Below are 20665 nucleotides of genomic sequence, written 5' to 3' on the forward strand. Positions count from 1 at the left end.
ACACAGCAGTGTCTGCTGTAGCTTTTCATCAAGTTTGATGAGCTGATATTCCCAGACTCCTCCTGACCTGCGCAACATGGACTTCTTCCTGGGATATTCACCCAGGAAGTGAATAAATTCCGAGCTCGCTCCTGGCATATAAAGTTCCACTCCAGAAGCCACAAAAAACATTCAGGGCTCATTTTTATAGTTTGTGGTAGAAAATGAAAATCACATTTTCGTATCATAAATGACGTGTATCAATCAGACCCATCATCGTATAAACTGTACAGGTCTTTCTGTGACTTGCCAAATCCTCAGACGACCAGCATCGCCCTGCCACCCACCCCAGGCCAGGGTCTGATCTGATTCCCGCCGGCAGGTACAGGAAGTGGAAAGGGTAGCAGAGCCAATAGTGTGAAGCTTGGCATCTTCAACGGCCACTAACAGTTTGCTCTTGGCTGCTTATTTAACTCAGTCCCTCAGTTTCTCCATCTGTAAAACTGGGCTAATAATTGTTTTGTCCTCATCTATGATTGTTGTGAGACTAAAATAAATAATGCACGTAGATTTTTCAACATTTTTTGGCATGTATAAACACTCAACATATATTAGTTGTTGCTGCTGCCACTGTGGCTTTGATTGTTACTGTCATTTATATCCCAGTCCCCTATTGGTAGGTATTTGATGGTTTTTACTTGTTTTCTGTTATGAACAGCACTACCTAAGCATCTTTTTAGTCCCATCTTGGCTGACACATAAGTAGCTTGCTAATTCACGGGACGTATTCCATAGGTCCAACTGGGTTACGACCCAAGGCATGGATCAAAATACCTCTTGGGGTACCTGGGCGGCTCAGTCGGTTAAGTGTCCGACTTTAGCTCAGGTCATGATCTCACTGTTCATGAGTTCTAGTCCTGCGTCAGGCTCTGGGCTGACAGCTCAGAGCCTGGAGATGCTTCATTCTGTGTCTCCTTCTCTCTCTGCCCCTCCCCCACTCATGCTCTGTCTGTCTCTCAAAAACAAATAACCATAAAAAAAACCCAAAACCTCTTTTTGTAATTAAAAAAAAAAATATCTAAGTGCCAACTGAAGGCAGAGCGCATTTGCTTGATTTTTCCAAAAGGAAAAGAAACAATTTCTAAAACCTGGTAACTAATAAACTTGAATTCAATAATCTGCAAAAATACTAGGATGTGATAGTAGATATACAGTTTATGAACTCCTAGGATGATGGCGATCTTGGATGGCCAACATGAATTTTCTAGGAACAATCTAGCCGATCCGATTTCTACTTTCCCTCACGTTAAGTGCGATTCAGATTGGCATTGCAGACAGATTGGGCTGCCAGGCATTCTGGGACTTGAGTGACTGAACCTCTGGGAGAAGGAAGAAAGTCCAGCCCTGGTAGAGCAAGGGCTAGAAAGTATGGGTGAGATCACCGAGGGTGGCTTCTGTTGGGCCAACATAGTTCCATGAGGTCACTCTTCACCTACAAACCAGGCCTGCAGCTAGTCCAGAAAAGGAACTCCAGGGAAGAAGCCTGGCATGAAGGCCTGTCAACACCATAGGGAGGTGTGATAAAGACCATGGACGTCCATGGTTGCAACACTGATTCTAGACCCTACTGGCAATAGACAGAAGCTGCCACTGTAAGTCTCCCCATATCAGGATTGGTTTCCCATTTTAGGGCAGCAGCCCTTGTCCTACCTTGAGCATCATGACCCTTTGGATCTTGCCAGGAATTAGTGTGACTGTCTCCCTCAGACCGGAAGCCATCTAACTATTGCTGGCATTTTACAGGTGTAGATGTTATCGCTCACCCAATTTTGAGATCTCCTGAGTAAGGGAATCGTGTCTTCCAGAGATGTTGGGGCATACGAGGGATGTAAAGACTCTTCTTATTTCATTCAATAAGAGAAATTTACTTGAGTTTGTCTAAGTCAGTGATTCTCAACTGGGATGACTCTGTCCCCTTAGGGGACATCTGGCAATGTCTGGAGATATTTTTCATTGGCACAACTTAGGAGGTAGAGTGCTACTGGCATCTAGTGCGTAGAGGCCAGAGATACTGCTCAACAACCTACAATGTGCATGATAACCCCCAGCATGAAGAATTATCCTGCCCCAAATGTCTATGATGAGACATATCCTGCCCCAATGTCTAGTTGAGAAGCCCTGACCTAAACCGAAAAGGAAACATGCAAAACGACTTATCGGAAGAGTCCTGGGGTAGTTTGCAGAATCCAAGGAGAAATTGAACCAGTCTCAAAAAGAAAAAGAATATACTGGTGCTGATCCATGATCCCGAGCAGTAGGAGGTCACGGACATTTGCCACACTCTGTTGCACATATGACTTGTCTCCCCAGCTGCCAGTCTCTCGGGAAAGAATGTGATTGGTCCAGCAAGGGTCAGAGTCCACTCCCAGGAGATTCAGCTGGGGCCAGCTATGTGGTAGAAACGTGGCACACGGGGGCCACTCCATAGATGTTTCCTACACGAATGAATTACCATGGCTGCTGGCAGCCATTCCTGTGAGCCGTGCTAGTGCTTTGAGAGATGGGGCAGAAATCTGGCAAAGAATCCATCACTTTCAGCCTGTGGGGCTATCTGTTGTTAAGCCATGGTCGTCCCTCTCTGCTTGTCCACTCTTCCCGACCTTCCAGTCCATCCTCCTATAAATCCCCTGCTCCGGTGACACGGGCTATGTTCGTGGCTATGAACATAAGCTGCTGTTTCCTGGAATTTCAGAAGCCTCCACACCTCCTAATAGCTGGGAGTGATTTTCCCTGACTCTCACTCCACCAGCCAGTCTAATCTTCCAATACCTAATTCTCTGTATTAGATCGTTCCTGTTCGAAATATCTAGAATTTTCCCGACTAAAACTGACTGACGTAGCAGAGATGGTTTCCAACAGTTCTCACTGCACCTTTGATGATCCCTTGGCCGCTGGCCTTGTTGAAGGCAACCTCAGACACCAGATGTGTTCCCGCTTCCCGCCAGGCCTCAGGTCTCTCTGCAAAGCGGGGCTTCTCAGTCGTGAGTGGGCATCAGAAACTTCACTGGAAGGCGTGCAAAACGCAATTTCCTAGACCCCCAACTCAGCATTTCTGATTCAGTAGGTCTGGTTTGGGAGTTAAGAATTTGCATTTCTAACAAGTCCCCACTGAATGTTGACACTGTTAGTCCAGAGCCCCCCCTGGGAAACATTGTCAGCCGGATCCCAAAGGTCAGTCATTTTGAACGCCTGGCTGAATTATTAGAATTAAAAAAAAATTTTTTTTTAACCTTGATTTATTTTTGAGAGACAGAGAGAGAGCACGAGTGGGGGAGGAGCAGAGAGAGAGGGAGACACAGAATCGGAAGCAGAGGCTCCAGGCTCTGAGCTGTCAGCACAGAGCCCGACGTGGGGCTCGAACTCGTGAACCGCGAGATCATGACCTGAGCTGAAGTTGGACACTCAACTGACTGAGCCACCCAGGCGCGCCTAGAATGTTTTTTTTTAAGATTTTATTTTATTTTTTTCAAGATTTTATCTTTAAGTCATCTCTACAGCCAACGTGAACTTACAGCCAAGCGAACTTACAACCTCGTGATCAAGAGCTGAGAGGCCTGAGAAAATTAAAACTTAAAAGCTTAAGTTACGGGAAACTGAAACCTAACCAAGCTTAACCAGCTTGTTCCGCTTCTGTACAATTGCTTGGCGTGCCCATGTATTCCTGATCAATCATTGTTGCCTGGCACATCCGTATATTCCTGATCAACCATTGTTACTTGGCACATCCGTGTACTCCTGATCAATCATTGTGATACCCGTACCCCCCGTTGTGGTCTGACCTAAAGGCAGGAACCAATCGAATACTGTTAAGTGTCCAACTTTAAACACCAACCAATCGCAGCTCTGTAACCGTGGAAAATTCCTGATTTCCCCATGACTTGTTTGTACCTGTCTATAAAAGGGGTGTAAAAACCTCTCTCAAGGCCTCTTGGCGTCACCGGCAATGGGGGCGCAGAGGTCCAGGTTTGAACCTGCAATAAATGACCCTTGCTGCTTAGCTTTGGCTCTGGACTCTGGTGGTTCGTTTTTGGGGGTCTCTTAGACTCTGGGCGTTTCAGAGCCGCACGTTCCACTGGCTGAGCCAGCCAGGTGCCCCTGAATCATTAATATATTTAAAAATGAACTCTTTAGTGATTACTTTGCTATAATTTGTGTGGACTGCTACAAACAGGACACCACTGTGTGTTGTCCTTCTTTTCCCTAACGTTGTGAGGCTGCCCACCTTTCTCAGTATTGCCTTCTCACCTCCCACCTTTCCGATAGCATGTGAACTTCAGGCACCCGCTTTTCCTAGGGTGTGATACTTGACTTTGAAGTGGGAAAATGGAGTATAAATTCACCCATTCGAGGAGGCTTTTTCAGCTGGTATTTAATCGTGAGCAGCAACAGATGAAAATGAAGTCAATCCACTGCGGGAAAGCAAAGAGGAAGAGAGAAGGAGAGAAAGAAGTATGATTTCTGATTAAACAAAGTGTCAACTACACTTTAATAAAAAAAAATAGTAGTACAATTTCTGAAAGACCAGGAAAACAGTGCCGCGTTGGAAACATTCTTCAGAAAGCTTGAGGTTAACGGTCCATTGTTTAAAGGAGAGAGTGAGTGGGGGAGGGGCAGAGGGAGAGGGAGAGGGAGAGCGAACCCCAAGCAGGCTCCGCGCTGCCAGCGCAAAGCCTGATGCGGGCTTTGAACTCACGAAACGCGAGATCGTCACCCGAGCTGAAAGCAGGAGCTGGACGCTCGGCCGACTGAGCCACCCAGGCGCCCCGGTCGGTGGTCCATTTTTAAACAAAGTCTACTTTAGCAAAAGGCACTTTTCTTGAGAAGTCCAGTTTTGAAGGAAAAGAGGTGGGTTTTTCAGCCAATCTGTTGGCACAAAGCTGTGACGCGATCAGAAGAAGGCCTCCGGTCAAAAGGAAAAATCCGCCAATCCAGCCGCTGAACATGGCATTGCCATAGTCCCACCGGGGCACGTCGGTTGGGAACTCAGGGCCCCAGAACCTCTGCACGGTGACCCGGGCGATGTAGGACACGGGCACCAAAGTGGCGAGTCCAGCGAGGAAGAACAGAGCTCCCCCTGCAACGTTCGTGCTTCTCTCCAAAGAGCTTCCCTGGTGGCCCCCGTACCTCACACATGTCAGTCCCAGAAGGACGGCCACCAGCCCGAGCGAGCCAGCGACACAGGCGCCACACATGAGGATGCGGGCCACCAGCATTTCGGTGGCCAGGTCCCGCAGGCTGGCAGAGGCCTGGCACACACGGCCACCCGTGTCTTGAGTCACACACGTTTCCCACAGGCCCAGCGTGTACTTCTCACTCTCCAGTAAGCCCGAGGAGAGGGTCAGCCACTGAGGGATGCAGAGCGTCACCAGGGAGCACACCTGGCCAGCCAGGGAGCCCAAGAGCCCCGCGTTCTTGACCAGGCAGAGGACCCCACTCGTCATCTCGCTGGCCAGGCCCGAGTCCGCTGGGGAAACTGTGTCTCCACCTAAGAGCAGGGCGGCTTTGCAAACATGACTCACTCCTTGGTTAACCAATCAGAATGCGGCGGCTATTGTTCACCCTTCACGAATGCAGACGGGCACCTACCATTAAAATGGGCCCGACAGAAAAGCCCGGCCGACCCAGGCCGAGGGGGAGGACAGGCGGGCTGGGTCAGGTAATAGGCACTTGGCAGAATTCTTCCCAGTTGTGAAAGGTATTCATTTCAGCAGTCTTATTTTCAAAAAGGAGACAGTTTGGAATGGAGTTATTAAGCATTCGAATCACTGATCAAGGTTTTTCAAGGAACTTTCATCATTTTGAACTATTTTGAATTCTCTGTTAGCATTACCTCTTCCAGGGTTTGGTATCTGGTTCCATCATTCCTAAACCTATCCTCACAGGAAGCCTCTAATTATCCACACCTTCCATTAAAACAGGAGATGGGGATCTTCCCGAATTAAAAAAGACTCTCATGGTCCAGCAATCGCGCTCCTTGGTATTTACCCAAAGAAGCTGAAAACTTATGTCCACGCGAAAACCTACAGCAGCTTTATCATAGTTGCCAAAACTCGGAAGCAACCAAGATGGCCTCCAGAAGGTAAATGGATACATAATGGTCCATCCAGACGTGGGATACTATTCAGTGCCAAAAAGAAATGAGCTACCAAGCCATGAAAACAAAGGGAGAAACTTTAAATGCATATTACTAAGTGAAAGAAGCCAGTCTGAAAAGGCTACAGACTATATGATTCCAACTACATGACATTCTGGAAAATTCTGGCAAAACTACGGAGACAGTAAAGAGATCAGTGGTTGCCAGGATATGGGGTCGGGGTGGGGGGGGCGGGAGGGATGAACAGGTAGGGCACAGGGTATATTTAGGGCAGTGAAACTATTCTGTATGATATTATAATGGTGGCTACTCACCATTATACATTTGTCCAAACCCACAGAATGTACACCACCAAGAAGGAACCTTAATGTCAAGTGCAGACTGGGTGATAACAATGTGTCAACGTAGGTTCATCAGCTATAACAAATAGTACTGCTCTGGTGGCAGATGTCAACAGCGAGGGAGGCTATGCATGTATGAGAGCAGGGAGTAGGAGAGAAATCTCTATACCTTCCCCTCAATTTTGCTGTGACCCTGGGGTACCTGGCTGGCTCGGTTAAGCGTCCGACTTCGGCTCAGGTCATGGTCTCACGGTCTGTGAGTTTGAGCCCCGCATCGGGCTCTATGCTGACAGCTCAGAGCCGGGAGGCTGCTTCAGATTCTGTGTCTCCCTCTTTCTCTCTCTTTCTCAAAAAGAAATAAAAACATTTTTTAAAAAATCAAAAATTGTGTTTCTGTGACCCTGAAACTGCTCTAAAAATTAAAGTCCGTCTAAAAAGAGAGAGAGAGAGAGAGAGACTATTATCTGTCACTCCAGTTCCCACTCAGGGTCATCATGATCAGTGATAAAGGAGAATTTTCCATTGTCTCTCTGCTAGGTCTGAAATGATGTTGGGATCCCTCAGCCTGCCCCGGGGGGCTTCTTCAGGAAGCCGAACACAACCTCTCAGGTTTCCAAATTCTCCCCCTTTGGGGCTTGCATACACATCATATTCTCTTGGAGTGCCCCACCCTCCTTTGTGCTGTTGTAAATGTTTGGCAAGTGGAAGATAAATCCACCCCCAAAATTCTGTCTCTGTCCCAGTTTGAGATATGGGTCTATGAGAAGTCTAAGAAAGTACAGAGACACAGTCAGCTTGGCCATTACTCAGTATTAACCAGAATCAGGGAGATTTCTGTTTCTCCAGCTTCTAGAGTGAGCACGTGAAGGAATATCACACACACACACACACACACACACACACACACACACTCATACACACACACATTTTTCTGCGAGAGGTAGAAGGAAGAAAAGAAAGACGAGGTCTTGACCTGCTGGGAGGAGGCGGCATCTCGCCAGGAGGAGGGTGTAATTACCCCACACCCAGTCCCCATTCCTAACTCCCCGATACCATCTAGAGAATGGACACCCACAGCCAAAGGGACACACGAGGTACGACTGTATCTGTGATCTGCCAGGAGGCCCTGATCCTTCACTCCAATGCCAAGGACGGAGAGACTAATTCTGGTGAATCCCAAACAGGGATCTAGCGTCAGCATAATCAGTGCTGGTCAGAGCCTATTACGTTAGGGTGAATTCCCGGATTTAAATCTACTTAGACGTTTTTATTCAATGGTTTTATGGAGCCCTACGTCTCACACAGGCTTTCTTAGTCTTACGGGGCAAGTCTAAGGAAGCCCTGACTTTTGAGAGCCAGTGCAAGGCCTTCGAACACACCCATGTTTGTCTCTTAAAGAGAAGTAATTAGCTTCATGTAAGAGAAAACTGTGTCAACACAGGTCTAGCCAAGATGGATATTGTGACAACAATATCCACGAGCTGATGTCCCTGCATCTCTGATGACTCGACAATGCCTCCCGCCCAGGACGGGCACTGCTTGGAGCAGATCGTAAAATAACTACACATCTCCAGCAGGGCGCCCATGTCTCTTGCCCCAAGGGATTCTATTTTTTTTTAATGTTTATCTATTGATTTTGAGAGACAGCGAGACAGAGAGACAGACAGAGAGAGAAAACCCCAAGCAGGCTCCACGCCGTCAAAACAGAACCCGACGTGGGGCTTGATCCCACAAACTGAGATCATGACCTGAGCTGAAATCAAGAGCCAGATGCTCGGACGACTGAGCCACCCAGGTGTCCCCTTTTTTTATTTATAGAATCTTTTTTCATTTGTCTGTTTTTATTAAGTTTCTTTTTAATTTTAATTCCAGTGTCGTTAACATACAGTGTTGGATTATAGTGATTCAACACTTCTGTACGTTGCTCAGTGCTCATCATGATGAGTGTAGTCTTTATCCCCTTCACCATCCCCCTCCCCACCTCCCCTCTGGTGACCATCAGTTTGTTCTCTATAGATAAGCATCTCTTTCTCGGCTTCTCTGTCTCTCTCTCTTTTTTTTATTTGCTTGTCTGTTTTCTTAAATTCCATATATGAGTAAAATCATATGGTATGTCTTTCTCTGACTGACTTATTTCACTTAGTGCTATACTCTGTAGCACCATTCGTGTTTTTGCAAATGGCAAGATTTCGTCCTTTTTTGTGGCTGAATAATATTCCATTGTGTATATATGCCACATCTTCTTTATCCATTCATCTATCAATGGACACTTGGGCTGCTTCCACAATTTGGCTGTTGTAAATAATGCTGCAATAGACTTAAGGGTTCGTGTATCCCTTTGAATTCTCCTTTTTTTGGGTATTTTTTGGGTAAATACCTAGTAGTATAAACCCCACATTGTAGGGTGGTTCTATTTGTGACATTTTGAGGAACGTCCATACTGTTTTCCACAGTGGTTGCACCAGTTTGCATTCCCACCAACAGTGTAGGAGGGCTTCCCTTTCTCCACATCCTCGCCAACACCTGCTGTTTCTTGGGTTGTTGATTTTAGTGACTCTGACAGGTGTGAGGTGATATCTCCTTGTGGTTTTGATTTGCATTTCCCTGATGATGAGTGATGTTGAGCGTCTTTTCATATGTCTGTTGGCCATCTGGATGGCTTCTTTGGAGAAGTGTCTGTTCATGTCTCCTGCCCATTTTTTGATCAGGTTATTTGGTTTTTGGGTGTTGTGTTATGTCAGTTCTCTCTATATTTTGGATACTAACCCTTTATTGGATATATCATTTGCAAATCTCTTCTCCCATTCAACATTGCCTTTTAGTTATGTTGATTGTTTCCATCACTGTGCAGAAGCTTTTTATTTTGATGAAGTCCCAATAGTTTATTTTTGCTTTTATTTCCCTTCCCTCAGGAGACATATCTAGAAAAATGTTGCTATGGCCAATGCCTGTACTCTCTTCCAGGATTTTTATGGTTACAGGTCTCACATTTAGGTCTTCAATCCATTTTGAGTTTATTTTTGTGTATGGTTAGAAACTGGTCCAGTTTCACTCTTTGGCATATAGCTGTCCAGTTTTCCCAATGTCATTTATTGAAGACACTGTCTCTTTCCCATTGGATATTATTGCCTCCTTTGTTGAAGATTAATGACTATATAATTGTTGGTTTATTTCTGGGCCCTTTATTCTGTTCTATTGATCTATGTGTCTATTTTTGTACACATACCATGCTGTGTTGATGACTACAGCTTTGCGGTATATCTTGACGTCTGGGATTGTGATACCTCCAGTTTTGTTTTTCTTTTTCAAGGTGGCTTTCGCTATTTGGGGTCTTGTGTGGTTCTGTGCAAAGTTTAGGATTGTTTGTTCTAGTTCTGTGAAAAATGCTGTTGGTATTTTGATAGGGATTGCATTACATCTGTTGAGTGCTTTGGGTAGTATAGACATTTAACAACATTTGTTCTTCTGATCCATGAACATTGACTATCTTTCCATTTGTGTCATCGTCAATTTCTTTCATCAGTGTTTTCTAGTTTTCAGAGCACAGGTCTTTCACCTCTTTGGTGAGGTTTATTCCTAGGTATTTTATTATCTTTGATGCAGTTGTAAATGGGATTATTTTCTTAATTTCTCTTTCTGCTGCTTCACTATTGGTGAATAGAAATGCAAAAGATTACTGTCCGTTGATTATGTATCCCGTGACCTCCCTGAATTCATTTATTAGTTCAAGTAGTTTTTTGGTGGAGTCTTTAGGATTTTCTATAAATATAGTATCATGTCATCTGCAAATAGTGAAAGTTTTACTTCTTCATTACCAGTCCAGATGCCTTTTATTTCTTTTTTGTTGTCTGACTGTTGTGGCTAGGACTTCCAGTACTGTGTTGAATAAAAGTGGTGAGAGAGGACCTCCTTGTCTCACTCCCAACCTTAGGGGGAAAGCTCTCAGTTTGTCCCCATCAAGGATGATATCAGCTGTGGGTTTACAAGGCCCTCCAGAGATTCTTCATGTACCTGCATCAGGATGGGGATGTTTCTGGCCGGGAACGCTGCCCCACAGACACCGCCCTGGGGACAAGAGCTCACAGGTCTTTCTGTCCTGATATTAACCTGGAGCAGATCCAGATTCAGAGATGGGAGGTCAGGTCAGGAAGCAAAGGCCTTGGCAGTTATTCTTGTCAAACAGCTCTGGTGTCATTCGGTGTGTAAGCCTCAAGCATCCGGGCCTTCCCAGGCCTTCCTGCTTTGTTCCCCTCCGAGCCCTTGTCTGGCAAGCTGGAGTTGGGGCCCCTTCCTTCCACTGTGGCGGTCTCCTTGGCTCACCGTGCGTGAGCCAGATGACTCAAGCAGCTGCGTTATCCCTCAAGGGGCTTTGGATAGGGTTGATATTTATATTCAGAGACACACAGAAGTATTAACAACAAATTTTACGGAGACTGATAGTATGTATGTGCATCATGGGCTATTATGATCTACATTCAGCTGGCCAATAATTTACCTCATGTGTAAAGATTATGAAATGCCTAGCACATCACAGGCCTCAATTGTAGGCCATTTCCACCCTTCTGGACCCTTCCCTCCCCACTGGGCACTGGCACACGGAAGACCTGTAAAAATGACAAGCCTGGCTGTGGAGTTCAAACTCTGTCCCTCCTATTTCCAAGGTGGCAGAGATTGTGAGACTGACTCATAACCTGCGACTGTCTTGGCCCAAGTTTCCAAGCAACTGCTCTTAAAAAAAAAAAAAGTTTATTGATTTATTTGGGGTGGGGAGGAGCAGAGAGAGAGAGGGAGAGAGAGAATCCCAAGCAGGCTCCGCACTGTCAGTGCAGAGCTCCACGTGGGGCTCGAACTCACGGACCCGGAGATCACGACCTGAGAAGAAATCAAAAGTCTGGCGCTTAACCGCTAAGCCAAGCCACCCAAGTGCCCCCCAAGCCACTGTCCTTCTATTATACTGGTTGTTTTTAAGGGGCAGGGAGGGTGGGCGATGTGCTAATAATGAGAACAGAATCTTAACTGTGTCTCTTCAAAAGCCATCAAGCAGATTGAAAGGAGTGCTGTTAAATAAGACCCGATCATTCAGATTAATTGTGTTCACTATTTAAAGTTTTTTTTTTTTAAGATTTATTTATTTTTGAGAGTGCACAAGCTGAGCAAGGCAGCGGGAGGAGGGGGGGCAGAAGGTCCAAAGTAGGCTCCGTGCTGACAAGTAGCCAGTCCACTGCGGGGCTTGGACCCACGACCTGCGAGATCGTGACCTGAGCCGAAGTCGGACACTCGACAGACTGAGCCACCCAGGCACTCCTGTGAAAGGGCTTCATTTTAATTCTAATTTCCAAGCAACTACTGCACGTACACAACAAGGCTGTTGATTTTTGTGTTAGTATCCAGTGGCTAACTGGGGTTTCCGCTGGGTTGGAATAGCTTTTTCAGGCGTTTTCTTGGGCTTTTGAAGGCATAGACTCAAGTTAGCCGAACAATGACTTATGTGCCCCTCTAGGATAATTATACCTAATTTCTCTGTCTCCTGACTTATGTCAGACCGGCTAGACCTTCCAGAACAATCTTACGTAACAGCGGTAATGACAAGTTTTCGAGTCTGGTTCCTTGTTTTCAGGGAACTGGTCAAATGCAGGGATTCACAGCAGGGACAACAGAGGGGGTGGTTTGCTGGGGCTGAGGCCGAAGAGGCCTCATTGGAAAAAGCCTCACAGGCGATTCTGAAAAGCCCCACCTCACCCAAGGGGGGTAAACCTGCATTCATGTTTCACCAAAGATTTAAATGTTCATTTAAAATAGGCATCATCAGGGGCGCCTGGGGGGCTCAGTCGGTTAAGCGTCCAACTCTTGGATTCGGCTCAGGTCTTGATCTTGAGGTTCGCGAACTTGAGCCTTGGTACCCGGCTCTGCGCTGACAGTGCGGAGCCCGCTTGGAATTTTCTCTCTCTGCCCCTCCCCTGCTCTCGTTCACTCTCTCAAAAAAAATAAATAAATAAACTTAAAATAAAATAAGGTAGATATCATCAAGTGAAGCGTCTTTTGTTCCTTAGTTTACAAAGAGCGTTTATCAGAAATTAATGGTGTCCTGGTGTGAATCTCGAAGATAAATAGAAAGGTTTTATTGAGCTATTATCTACATACCGTGCAACGCACCCATTTGAAGTGTGCAAGTCAGTGGTTTTTAGTGTATTCACAGAGTCAACCAATCATGGCAGTTGCAGAGCATTCCCACCCCCACAAAAAGAAAACCCACCCCAACCAGCAGCCACTCGCCTTCCTGCTCCCGGCCCCGGCAGCCACGGCCTCCTTTCTGTCCCCCTTGCCTGCTCTGGAAATTTCATGCAAACGAAATCCGATAATTTATGGCCTTGCGTATCTGGCCTCTTTCACTTAACATCGTGTTTTCAAGGTTCATCTACCCACGTAGTAGGAGGAGGAAAATTAAGTCATTTCCTGACTTATTCCTACCAAATTCACCTGGCTCAACGACCGACAGTCCTGCAGGGAATACCCTTGGCAGCCGTGAACTTCCCTGTTCCTGGTCCCGCAGCGTCCTAGCGGAACCCCGTTTGCAGCTGGGGCTCGTGACTTTCCAAGAGTTCTCCTCCACGCTTTTGTCTGGAGTCTAGAGACACATCCCCTAAAGGGCATGGTGTGCTCCCAGCTTCCCAGACTCCGGCGAGGCCACAGTGGCCGGGAAGTAGAAGGCTTCAGGTGTATTTGTCTGTCAGCCAAGATCTTCAAAGTCCGGCCGTGAGTGGCGCCAATAGCCTCCGACAGCCTGTGTTGCCCAAGGGACGTGCGTGGGCGTCCCCTTTAGTCACCACACTTGCTTGTCCTCTATTTCCCAGCAAGCCCCACGCCTTGCCGCTGCTGCCTCTTTAATCTCTTCTCCCTTGGGGCCTGCCGCCACCTGTCATGTGCTTTGTCGCCATCCCCCCCCCCCTGCCCCCCTGCCCCAGGAGCCACCGTCCCCGCCACCACGTCGTCTGCCGGCCAGCTCTCTCCTCTCCTGGAGACCTTCCCCGGCTAATGGTTACTCCTTTCCCCCCATCTACCCTCCCCAGAGCCCTTTCCAGGCCCTGTCCTGGGCCCCTGCGGCGGCCTGTCTCTCCCCTTGGTGGCCCTCTGTCAGGCTGAAGTCACTTGCCAATCCACACTGTCTTCCAGAGGCTACACGGCCTGACCCCGTCCCCCTCAGTCCTGCACTCCCAGCCCCTAATGCGGGCACGAGGTAGGTTCCCAAGAAACGTTTCTTTAGTCTGGGTTGCTCGACCCTGCGCTGGTGACACTGGGGACCACACGACTCTCGGGCAGGGGGGCTCGGCGCGGGACGCTGTCCCACGCGGGGCACAGGGTTTAACAGCATCCCTGGCTTCTACCAACCAGAGGCCAGTAGCACCCTCCGGTCGGGACATCCCGAAATATCCCCACACGTCGCAGCTGTCCCCCGGGGGCCGAGTCCACACCAGGCTGAGATTCCCTTCAAGGCCTCAGCGAAGGAACGAAGGGATCCTGCCACGACAGACTCCATCCGTGGCACCGATCAAACACCAGGAGGCCACTTTTCCTCTGCTCCATCTAAGTGAACCAAAGAACCTAAAATGAGACTTAAAAGAGCAGGAAAAGAAATCAGCCATTCTACTCACGCTCTATACACCCCCACTCTCTCTATTTTTTTTAAATATGAAATTTATTGTCAAATTGGCTTCCATACAACACCCAGTGCTCATCCCAAAAGATCCCCTCCTCAATACCCATCACCCACCCTCCCCTCCCTCCCACCCCCCATCAACCCTCAGTTTGTTCTCAGTTTTGAACAGTCTCTTATGCTTTGGCTCTCTCCCACTCTAACCTCTTTTTTTTTTTTTTTCCTTCCCCTCCTCCATGGGTTTCTGTGAAGTTTCTCGGGATCCACATAAGAGTGAAAACATATGGTATCTGTCTTTCTCTGTATGGCTTATTTCACTTAGCATCACACTCTCCAGTTCCATCCACGTTGCTACAAAGGGCCATATTTCATTCTTTCTCATTGCCACGTAGTACTCCATTGTGTATATAAACCACAATTTCTTTATCCATTCATCAGTTGATGGACATTTAGGCTCTTTCCATCATTTGGCTATTGTTGAGAGTGCTGCTATAAACATTGGGGTACAAGTGCCCCTATGCATCAACACTCCTATATCCCTTGGGTAAATTCCTAGCAGTGCTACTGCTGGGTCATAGGGTAGGTCTGTTTTTAATTTTTTGAGGAACCTCCACACTGTTTTCCAGAGTGGCTGCACCAGTTTGCATTCCCACCGACAGTGCAAGAAGGTTCCCATTTCTCCACATCCTCGCCAGCATCTGTAGTCTCCTGATTTGTTCATTTTAGCCACTCTGACCAGCGGGAGGTGATATCTGAGTGTGGTTTTGATTTGTATTTTCCTGATGAGGAGCAATGTTGAGCATCTTTTCATGTGCCTGTTGGCCATCTGGATGTCTTCTTTAGAGAAGTGTCTATTCATGTTTTCTGCCCATTTCTTCACTGGATTTTTGTTTTTCAGGTGTGGAGTTTGGTGAGCTCTTTATAGATTTTGAATACTAGCCCTTTGTCCGATATGTCATTTGCAAATATCTTTTCCCATTCCATTGGTTGCCTTTTAGTTTTGTTGATTGTTTCCTTTGCTGTGCAAAAGCTTTTTATCTTCATGAGGTCCCAATAGTTCATTTTTGCTTTTAATTCCCTTGCCTTTGGGGATGTGTCAAGTAAGAAATTGCTGTGGCTGAGGTCAGAGAGGTTTTTTCCCTGCTTTCTCCTCTAGGGTTTTGATGGTTTCCTGTCTCACATTCAGGTCCTTTGTCCATTTTGAGTTTATTTTTGTGAATGGTATAAGAAAGTGTTCTAGTTTCATTCTTCTGCATGTTGCTGTCCAGTTCTCCCAGCACCATTTGTTAAAGAGACTGTCTTTTTTCCATTGGATGTTCTTTCCTGCTTTGTCAAAGATCAGTTGGCCATACTTTTGTGGGTCTAGTTCTTGGATTTCTATTCTATTCCATTGGTCTATGGGTCTGGTTTTGTGCCAATACCATGCTGTCTTGATGATTACAGTTTTGTAGTAGAAGCTAAAGTCTGGGATTGTGATGCCACTGTTTTGGTTTTCTTCTTCAATATTACTTTGGCTATTCAGGGTCTTTTGTGGTTCCATATGAATTTTAGGATTACTTGTTCTAGCTTTGAGAAGAATGCTGGTGCAATTTTGATTGGGATTGCATTGAATGTGTAGATAGCTTTGGGTAGTATTGACATTTTAACAATATTTACTTTTCCAATCCATGAGCACGGAATGTTTTTCCATTTCTTTGTATCTTCTTCAATTTCCTTCATAAGCTTTCTATAGTTTTCAGCATACAGATCTTTTACATCTTTGGTTAGGTTTCTTCCTAGGTATTTTATGCTTCTTGGTGCAATTGTGAATGGTGCAATCCATTTCTTTATTTGTCTTTCTGTTGCTTCATTATTAGTGTATAAGAATGCAACTGATTATCTGTACATTGATTTTGTATCCTGCAACTTCGCTGAATTCATGTATCAGTTCTAGCAGACTTTTGGTGGAGTCTATCGGATTTTCCATGTATAATGTCATGTCATCTGCAAAAAGTGAAAGCTTAACTTCATCTTTGCCAATTTTGATGCCTTTGATTTCCTTTTGTTGTCTGATTGCTGATGCTAGAACTTCCAACACTATGTTAAACAACAGTGGTGAAAGTGGACATCCCTGTCGTGTTCCTGATCTCAGGGGGAAAGCTCTCAGTTTTTCCCCACTGTGGATGATATTAGCTGTGGGCTTTTCATAAATGGCTTTTATGATGTTTAAGTATGTTTCTTCTATCCCAACTTTCTCGAGGGTTTTTATTAAGAAAGAATGCTGAATTTTGTCAAATGCTTTTTCTGCATCGATAGACAGGATCATATGGTTCTTATCTTTTCTTTTATTAATGTGATGTATCACATTGATTGATTTGTGAATGTTGAACCAGCCCTGAAGCCCAGGAATGAATCCCACTTGATCGTGGTGAATAATTCTTTTTATATGCTGTTGAATTCAATTTACTAGTATCTTATTGAGAATTTTTGCATCCATATTCATCAGGGATATTGGCCTGTAGTTCCCTTTTTTTACTGGGTCTCTGTCTGGTTTAGGAATCAAAGTAATGCTGGCTTCATAGAATGAGTCTAGAAGTTTCCTTCCCTTTCTATTTTTTGGGATAGCTTGAGAAGGATAGGTATTATCTCTGCTTTAAATGTCTGGTAGAATTCCCCTGGGAAGCCATCTGGTCCTGGACTCTTATTTGTTGGGAGATTTTTGATAACTGATTCAATTTCTTCACTGGTTCTGGGTCTGTTCAAGTTTTCTATTTCTTCCTGTTTGAGTTTTGGAAGTGTGTGGGTGCTTAGGAATTTGTCCATTTCTTCCAGGTTGTCCAGTTTGTTGGCATATAATTTTTCATAGTATTCCCTGATAGTTGCTTGTATTTCTGAGGGATTGGTTGTAATAATTCCATTTTCATTCATGATTTTATCTATTTGGGTCATCTCCCTTTTCTTTTTGAGAAGTCTGGCTAGAGGTTTATCAATTTTGTTTATTTTTTCAAAAAGCCAACTCTTGGTTTCATTGATCTGCTCTACAGTTTTTTTTAGATTCTATATTGTCTATTTCTGCTCTGATCTTTATTATTTCTCTTCTTCTGCTGGGTTTGGGGTGTCTTTGCTGTTCTGCTTCTATTTCCTTTAGGTGTGCTGTTAGGTTTTGTATTTGGGATTTTTCTTGTTTCTGGAGATAGGCCCGGATTGAAATGTATTTTCCTCTCAGGACTGCCTTCGCTGCATCCCAAAGCATTTGGATTGTTGTCTTTTCATTTTCATTTGTTTCCATATATTTTTTAATTTCTTCTCTAATTGCCTGGTTGACCCATTAATTCTTTAGGAGGGTGTTCTTTAACCTCCATGCTTTTGGAGGTTTTCCAGACTTTTCCCTGTGGTTGATTTCAAGCTTCATAGCATTGTGGTCCGAAAGTATGCATGGTATGATCTCAATTCTTGTATACTTATGAAGGGCTGTTTTGTGACCCAGTATGTGATCTATCTTGGAGAATGTTCTATGTGCACTCGAGAAAAAAGTATATTCTGTTGCTTTGGGATGCAGAGTTCTAAATATATCTGTCAAGTCCATCTGATCCAATGTATCATTCAGGGCCCTTGTTTCTTTATTGATCCTGTGTCTAGATGATCTATCTATTGCTATAAGTGGGGTATTAAAGTCCCCTGCAATTACCACATTCTTATCAATAAGGTTGCTTATGTTTGTGATTGTTTTATATATTTGGGGGCTCCCGTATTCGGCACATAGACATTTATAATTGTTAACTCTTCCTGATGGATAGACCCTGTAATGATTATATAATGCCCTTCTTCATCTCTTGTTACAGCCTTAAATTTAAAGTCTAGTTTGTCTGATATAAGTATGGCTACTCCAGCTTTCTTTTGAGTTCCAGTAGCATGATAGATAGTTCTCCATCCCCTCACTTTCAATCTGAAGGTGTCCTCAGGTCTAAAATGAGTCTCTTGTAGACAGAAAATAGATGGGTCTTGTTTTTTTTTTATCCATTCTGATACCCTATGACTTTTGGTTGGAGCATTTAGTGCATTTACATTCAGTGTTATTATAGAAAGATATCGGTTTAGAGTCATTGTGATGTCTGTACGTTTCATGCTTGTAGCGATGTCTCTGGTACTTTGTCTCACAGGATCCCCCCTAGGATCTCTTGTAGGGCTGGTTTAGTGGTGATGAATTCCTTCAGTTTTTGTGTGTTTGGGAAGACCTTTATCTCTCCTCCTATTCTAAATGACAGACTTGCTGGATAAAGGATTTTCGGCTGCATATTTTTTCTGTTAATCACATTGAAGATTTCCTGCCATTCCTTTCTGGCCTGCCAGTAGATAGATCCGTCGCTAGTCTTATCGGTCTCCCTTTGTATGTTAGAGCATGTTTATCCCCAGCTGCTTTCAGAATTTTCTCTTCATCCTTGTATTTTGCCAGTTTCACTATGATGTGTTGTGCAGAACATTGATTCAAGTTACGTCTGAAGGGAGTTCTCTGTGCCTCTTGGATTTCAATGCTTTTTTCCTTCCCCAGATCAGGGAAGTTCTTAGCTATGATTTGTTCAAGTACACCTTCAGCCCCTTTCTCTCTCTTCCTCTTGTGGAATTCCTATTATATGGATACTGTTCTGTTTCATTGCATCACTTAGTTCTCTAATTCTCCCCTCACACTCCTGGATTTTTTTATCTCTCTTTTTCTCAGCTTCCTCTTTTTCCATAATTTTATCTTCTAATTCACCTATTCTCACCTCTGCCTCTTCAATCTGAACGGTGGTCGTCTCCATTTTAGTTTGCACCTCATTTATACCATTTTTTAGCTCCTGAGGACTGTTTCTTAGTCCCTTGATCTCTGTAGCAATAGATTCTCTGCTGTCCTCTATGCTTTTTTCAAGCCCAGGAATTAATTTTATGGCTATTATCCTAAATTCTTGTTCCGTTACATTGCTTAAATCAGTTTTGATAAATTCGTTAGCTGTCGCTACTTCCTGGAGTTTCTTTTGAGGAGAGTTCTTCCGTTTCGTCATTTTGAATAGTCCCTGGGGTGGTGTGGAACTGTAGGGCACTTCCCCCGTGCTGTCTGGAGTAACTTGTGTTGGTGGGCGGGGCCACAGTCAGACCCGATGTCTGTCCCCAGCCCACCGCTGGGGCCACAGTCAGACTGGTGTGTACCTTCTCTTCCCCTCTCCCGGGGCAGGACTCACTGTGGAGTGGAGTGGCCCCTGTCTGGGCTGCTTGCACCCTGCCAGGCTTGTGGTGCTGCTTCGATGGGATCTGCCTCCAGAGAGTCCCTTCTGCGAGTCTTCTGGCGGTTTTCTGGGTTATTCAGGCAGGTGGAGGTGGAATCTAAGCGGTCAGCAGGACACGGTGAGCCCAGCGTCCTCCTCCGCCGCCATCTTCCTCTGGTCTCTCACCCTCTCGAAAACCCAGCCCAACCCATGCAGTAGACCTCTGGCAGTGTTTTCCCTCTCGGCCCGCCGCTTCCTCGGACGTCTTCCCTCCGCGGACCGTGGCTCCCGGGGGCTGTCCTGTCCGTACCGGCGCCGCTGTCCCCGGTGCCCCCCATCCCTGCCTTCTCAGCCTCTCCAACGCGGGCTCTCCCCTCCCCTGGTTTGGGGCCCCACGGCCAGGCCGATGACGCCCATGACAGCAGTACCACTTCCCGGGCACTTCCCACAAGCCGGTGCTGTCCCGCAGCACACCCGGCTCACACGGGCTTAGCGGTCGGCCCCAGGCCCCACGACGCCTAAGTGGCGGGGACGGAATTGGAACCCAGCTCTTTCCGAGTCCGGGCCCGGTCCCTCTCAAGGCTGAAAGACGGGTCGCGCTGAGAGAGCTTCTCCTCCCGGGACACGTTTGCTCAGGACAGCCTGGAGGTGTAGGAAGCTTCTGGCAGGCCGGGTGCAGCGACGCTCCGGGCCTCGGAGCTCCCCTGCTCACCCCTCCCTCGCCCCCATCGCGTTCCCGGCCACCAGAAACTCGTAACAAAAGCACCTTCTTAGTGGGGGCCGGAAGGACCTTTCCCAAATGCTAACCCGCCGTGAGGCCCCCTCCCCAGCGCCAAATGTGGGAAGGGTCCCACAAATCCGGCGCGTCCCCTTTGCCGCCACCCGCTCCCTGCCCTTCACTCCCACCGCATCCGGCCATCGGTCCCGAAGCCCTCACCGCCCCTCGCCCGCGCGTGAGTGCTGCCCTCGTCAGTGTGCTCTGACCTCCAGTCTTGACTGCAGGTGGCCTCCCGGTGCCTAGGGCAGCATGTGAAGCACCGCGAGTCCTCAACAAATGCTGGCGGCTGGAATGTAGGGACCAGCGGCTGGAATTTTGCTGTGGGTTTGTTTTTTTTTTAATATAATTTGTTGTCAAGTTAGGTAACAGTGCGCTCTTGGTTTGGGGGGGGGGTAGATTCCCCTGATTCGGCACTTGAGTACAACGCCCGGGGCCCATCCCAACAAGCGCCCCCCCCATGCCCATCGTCCACTTTCCCCTCTCTCCCACCCCCCACCCACCCAGTTTGTCCTCTGTGCTTCAGAGTCTCTTATGGTTCGCCTC

At 46.3% G+C, this 20665-nt stretch overlaps 1 protein-coding gene across 1 annotated transcript; it reads right to left on the minus strand.

Moving 5' to 3' along the window:
* Nucleotides 1–4820: 4820 nt before the first annotated feature.
* On the minus strand, nucleotides 4821–5480 carry LOC102972664 (putative claudin-24). Its single transcript, XM_007084813.2, has one exon. It carries the CDS (start codon nucleotides 5478–5480, stop codon nucleotides 4821–4823), a length of 660 nt encoding a protein of 219 aa, XP_007084875.1.
* Between the last annotated feature and the right edge of the window lie 15185 nt (nucleotides 5481–20665).

The sequence above is a fragment of the Panthera tigris genome, chromosome X, assembly GCF_018350195.1.
Source record: "Panthera tigris isolate Pti1 chromosome X, P.tigris_Pti1_mat1.1, whole genome shotgun sequence".
Lineage (NCBI taxonomy): Eukaryota > Metazoa > Chordata > Mammalia > Carnivora > Felidae > Panthera > Panthera tigris.

What these genes read in the sequence shown, in the direction of transcription:
- LOC102972664 (XM_007084813.2), bottom strand. Translation starts at nt 5,480, where the DNA reads ATGACGAGTGGGGTCCTCTGCCTGGTCAAGAACGCGGGGCTCTTGGGC.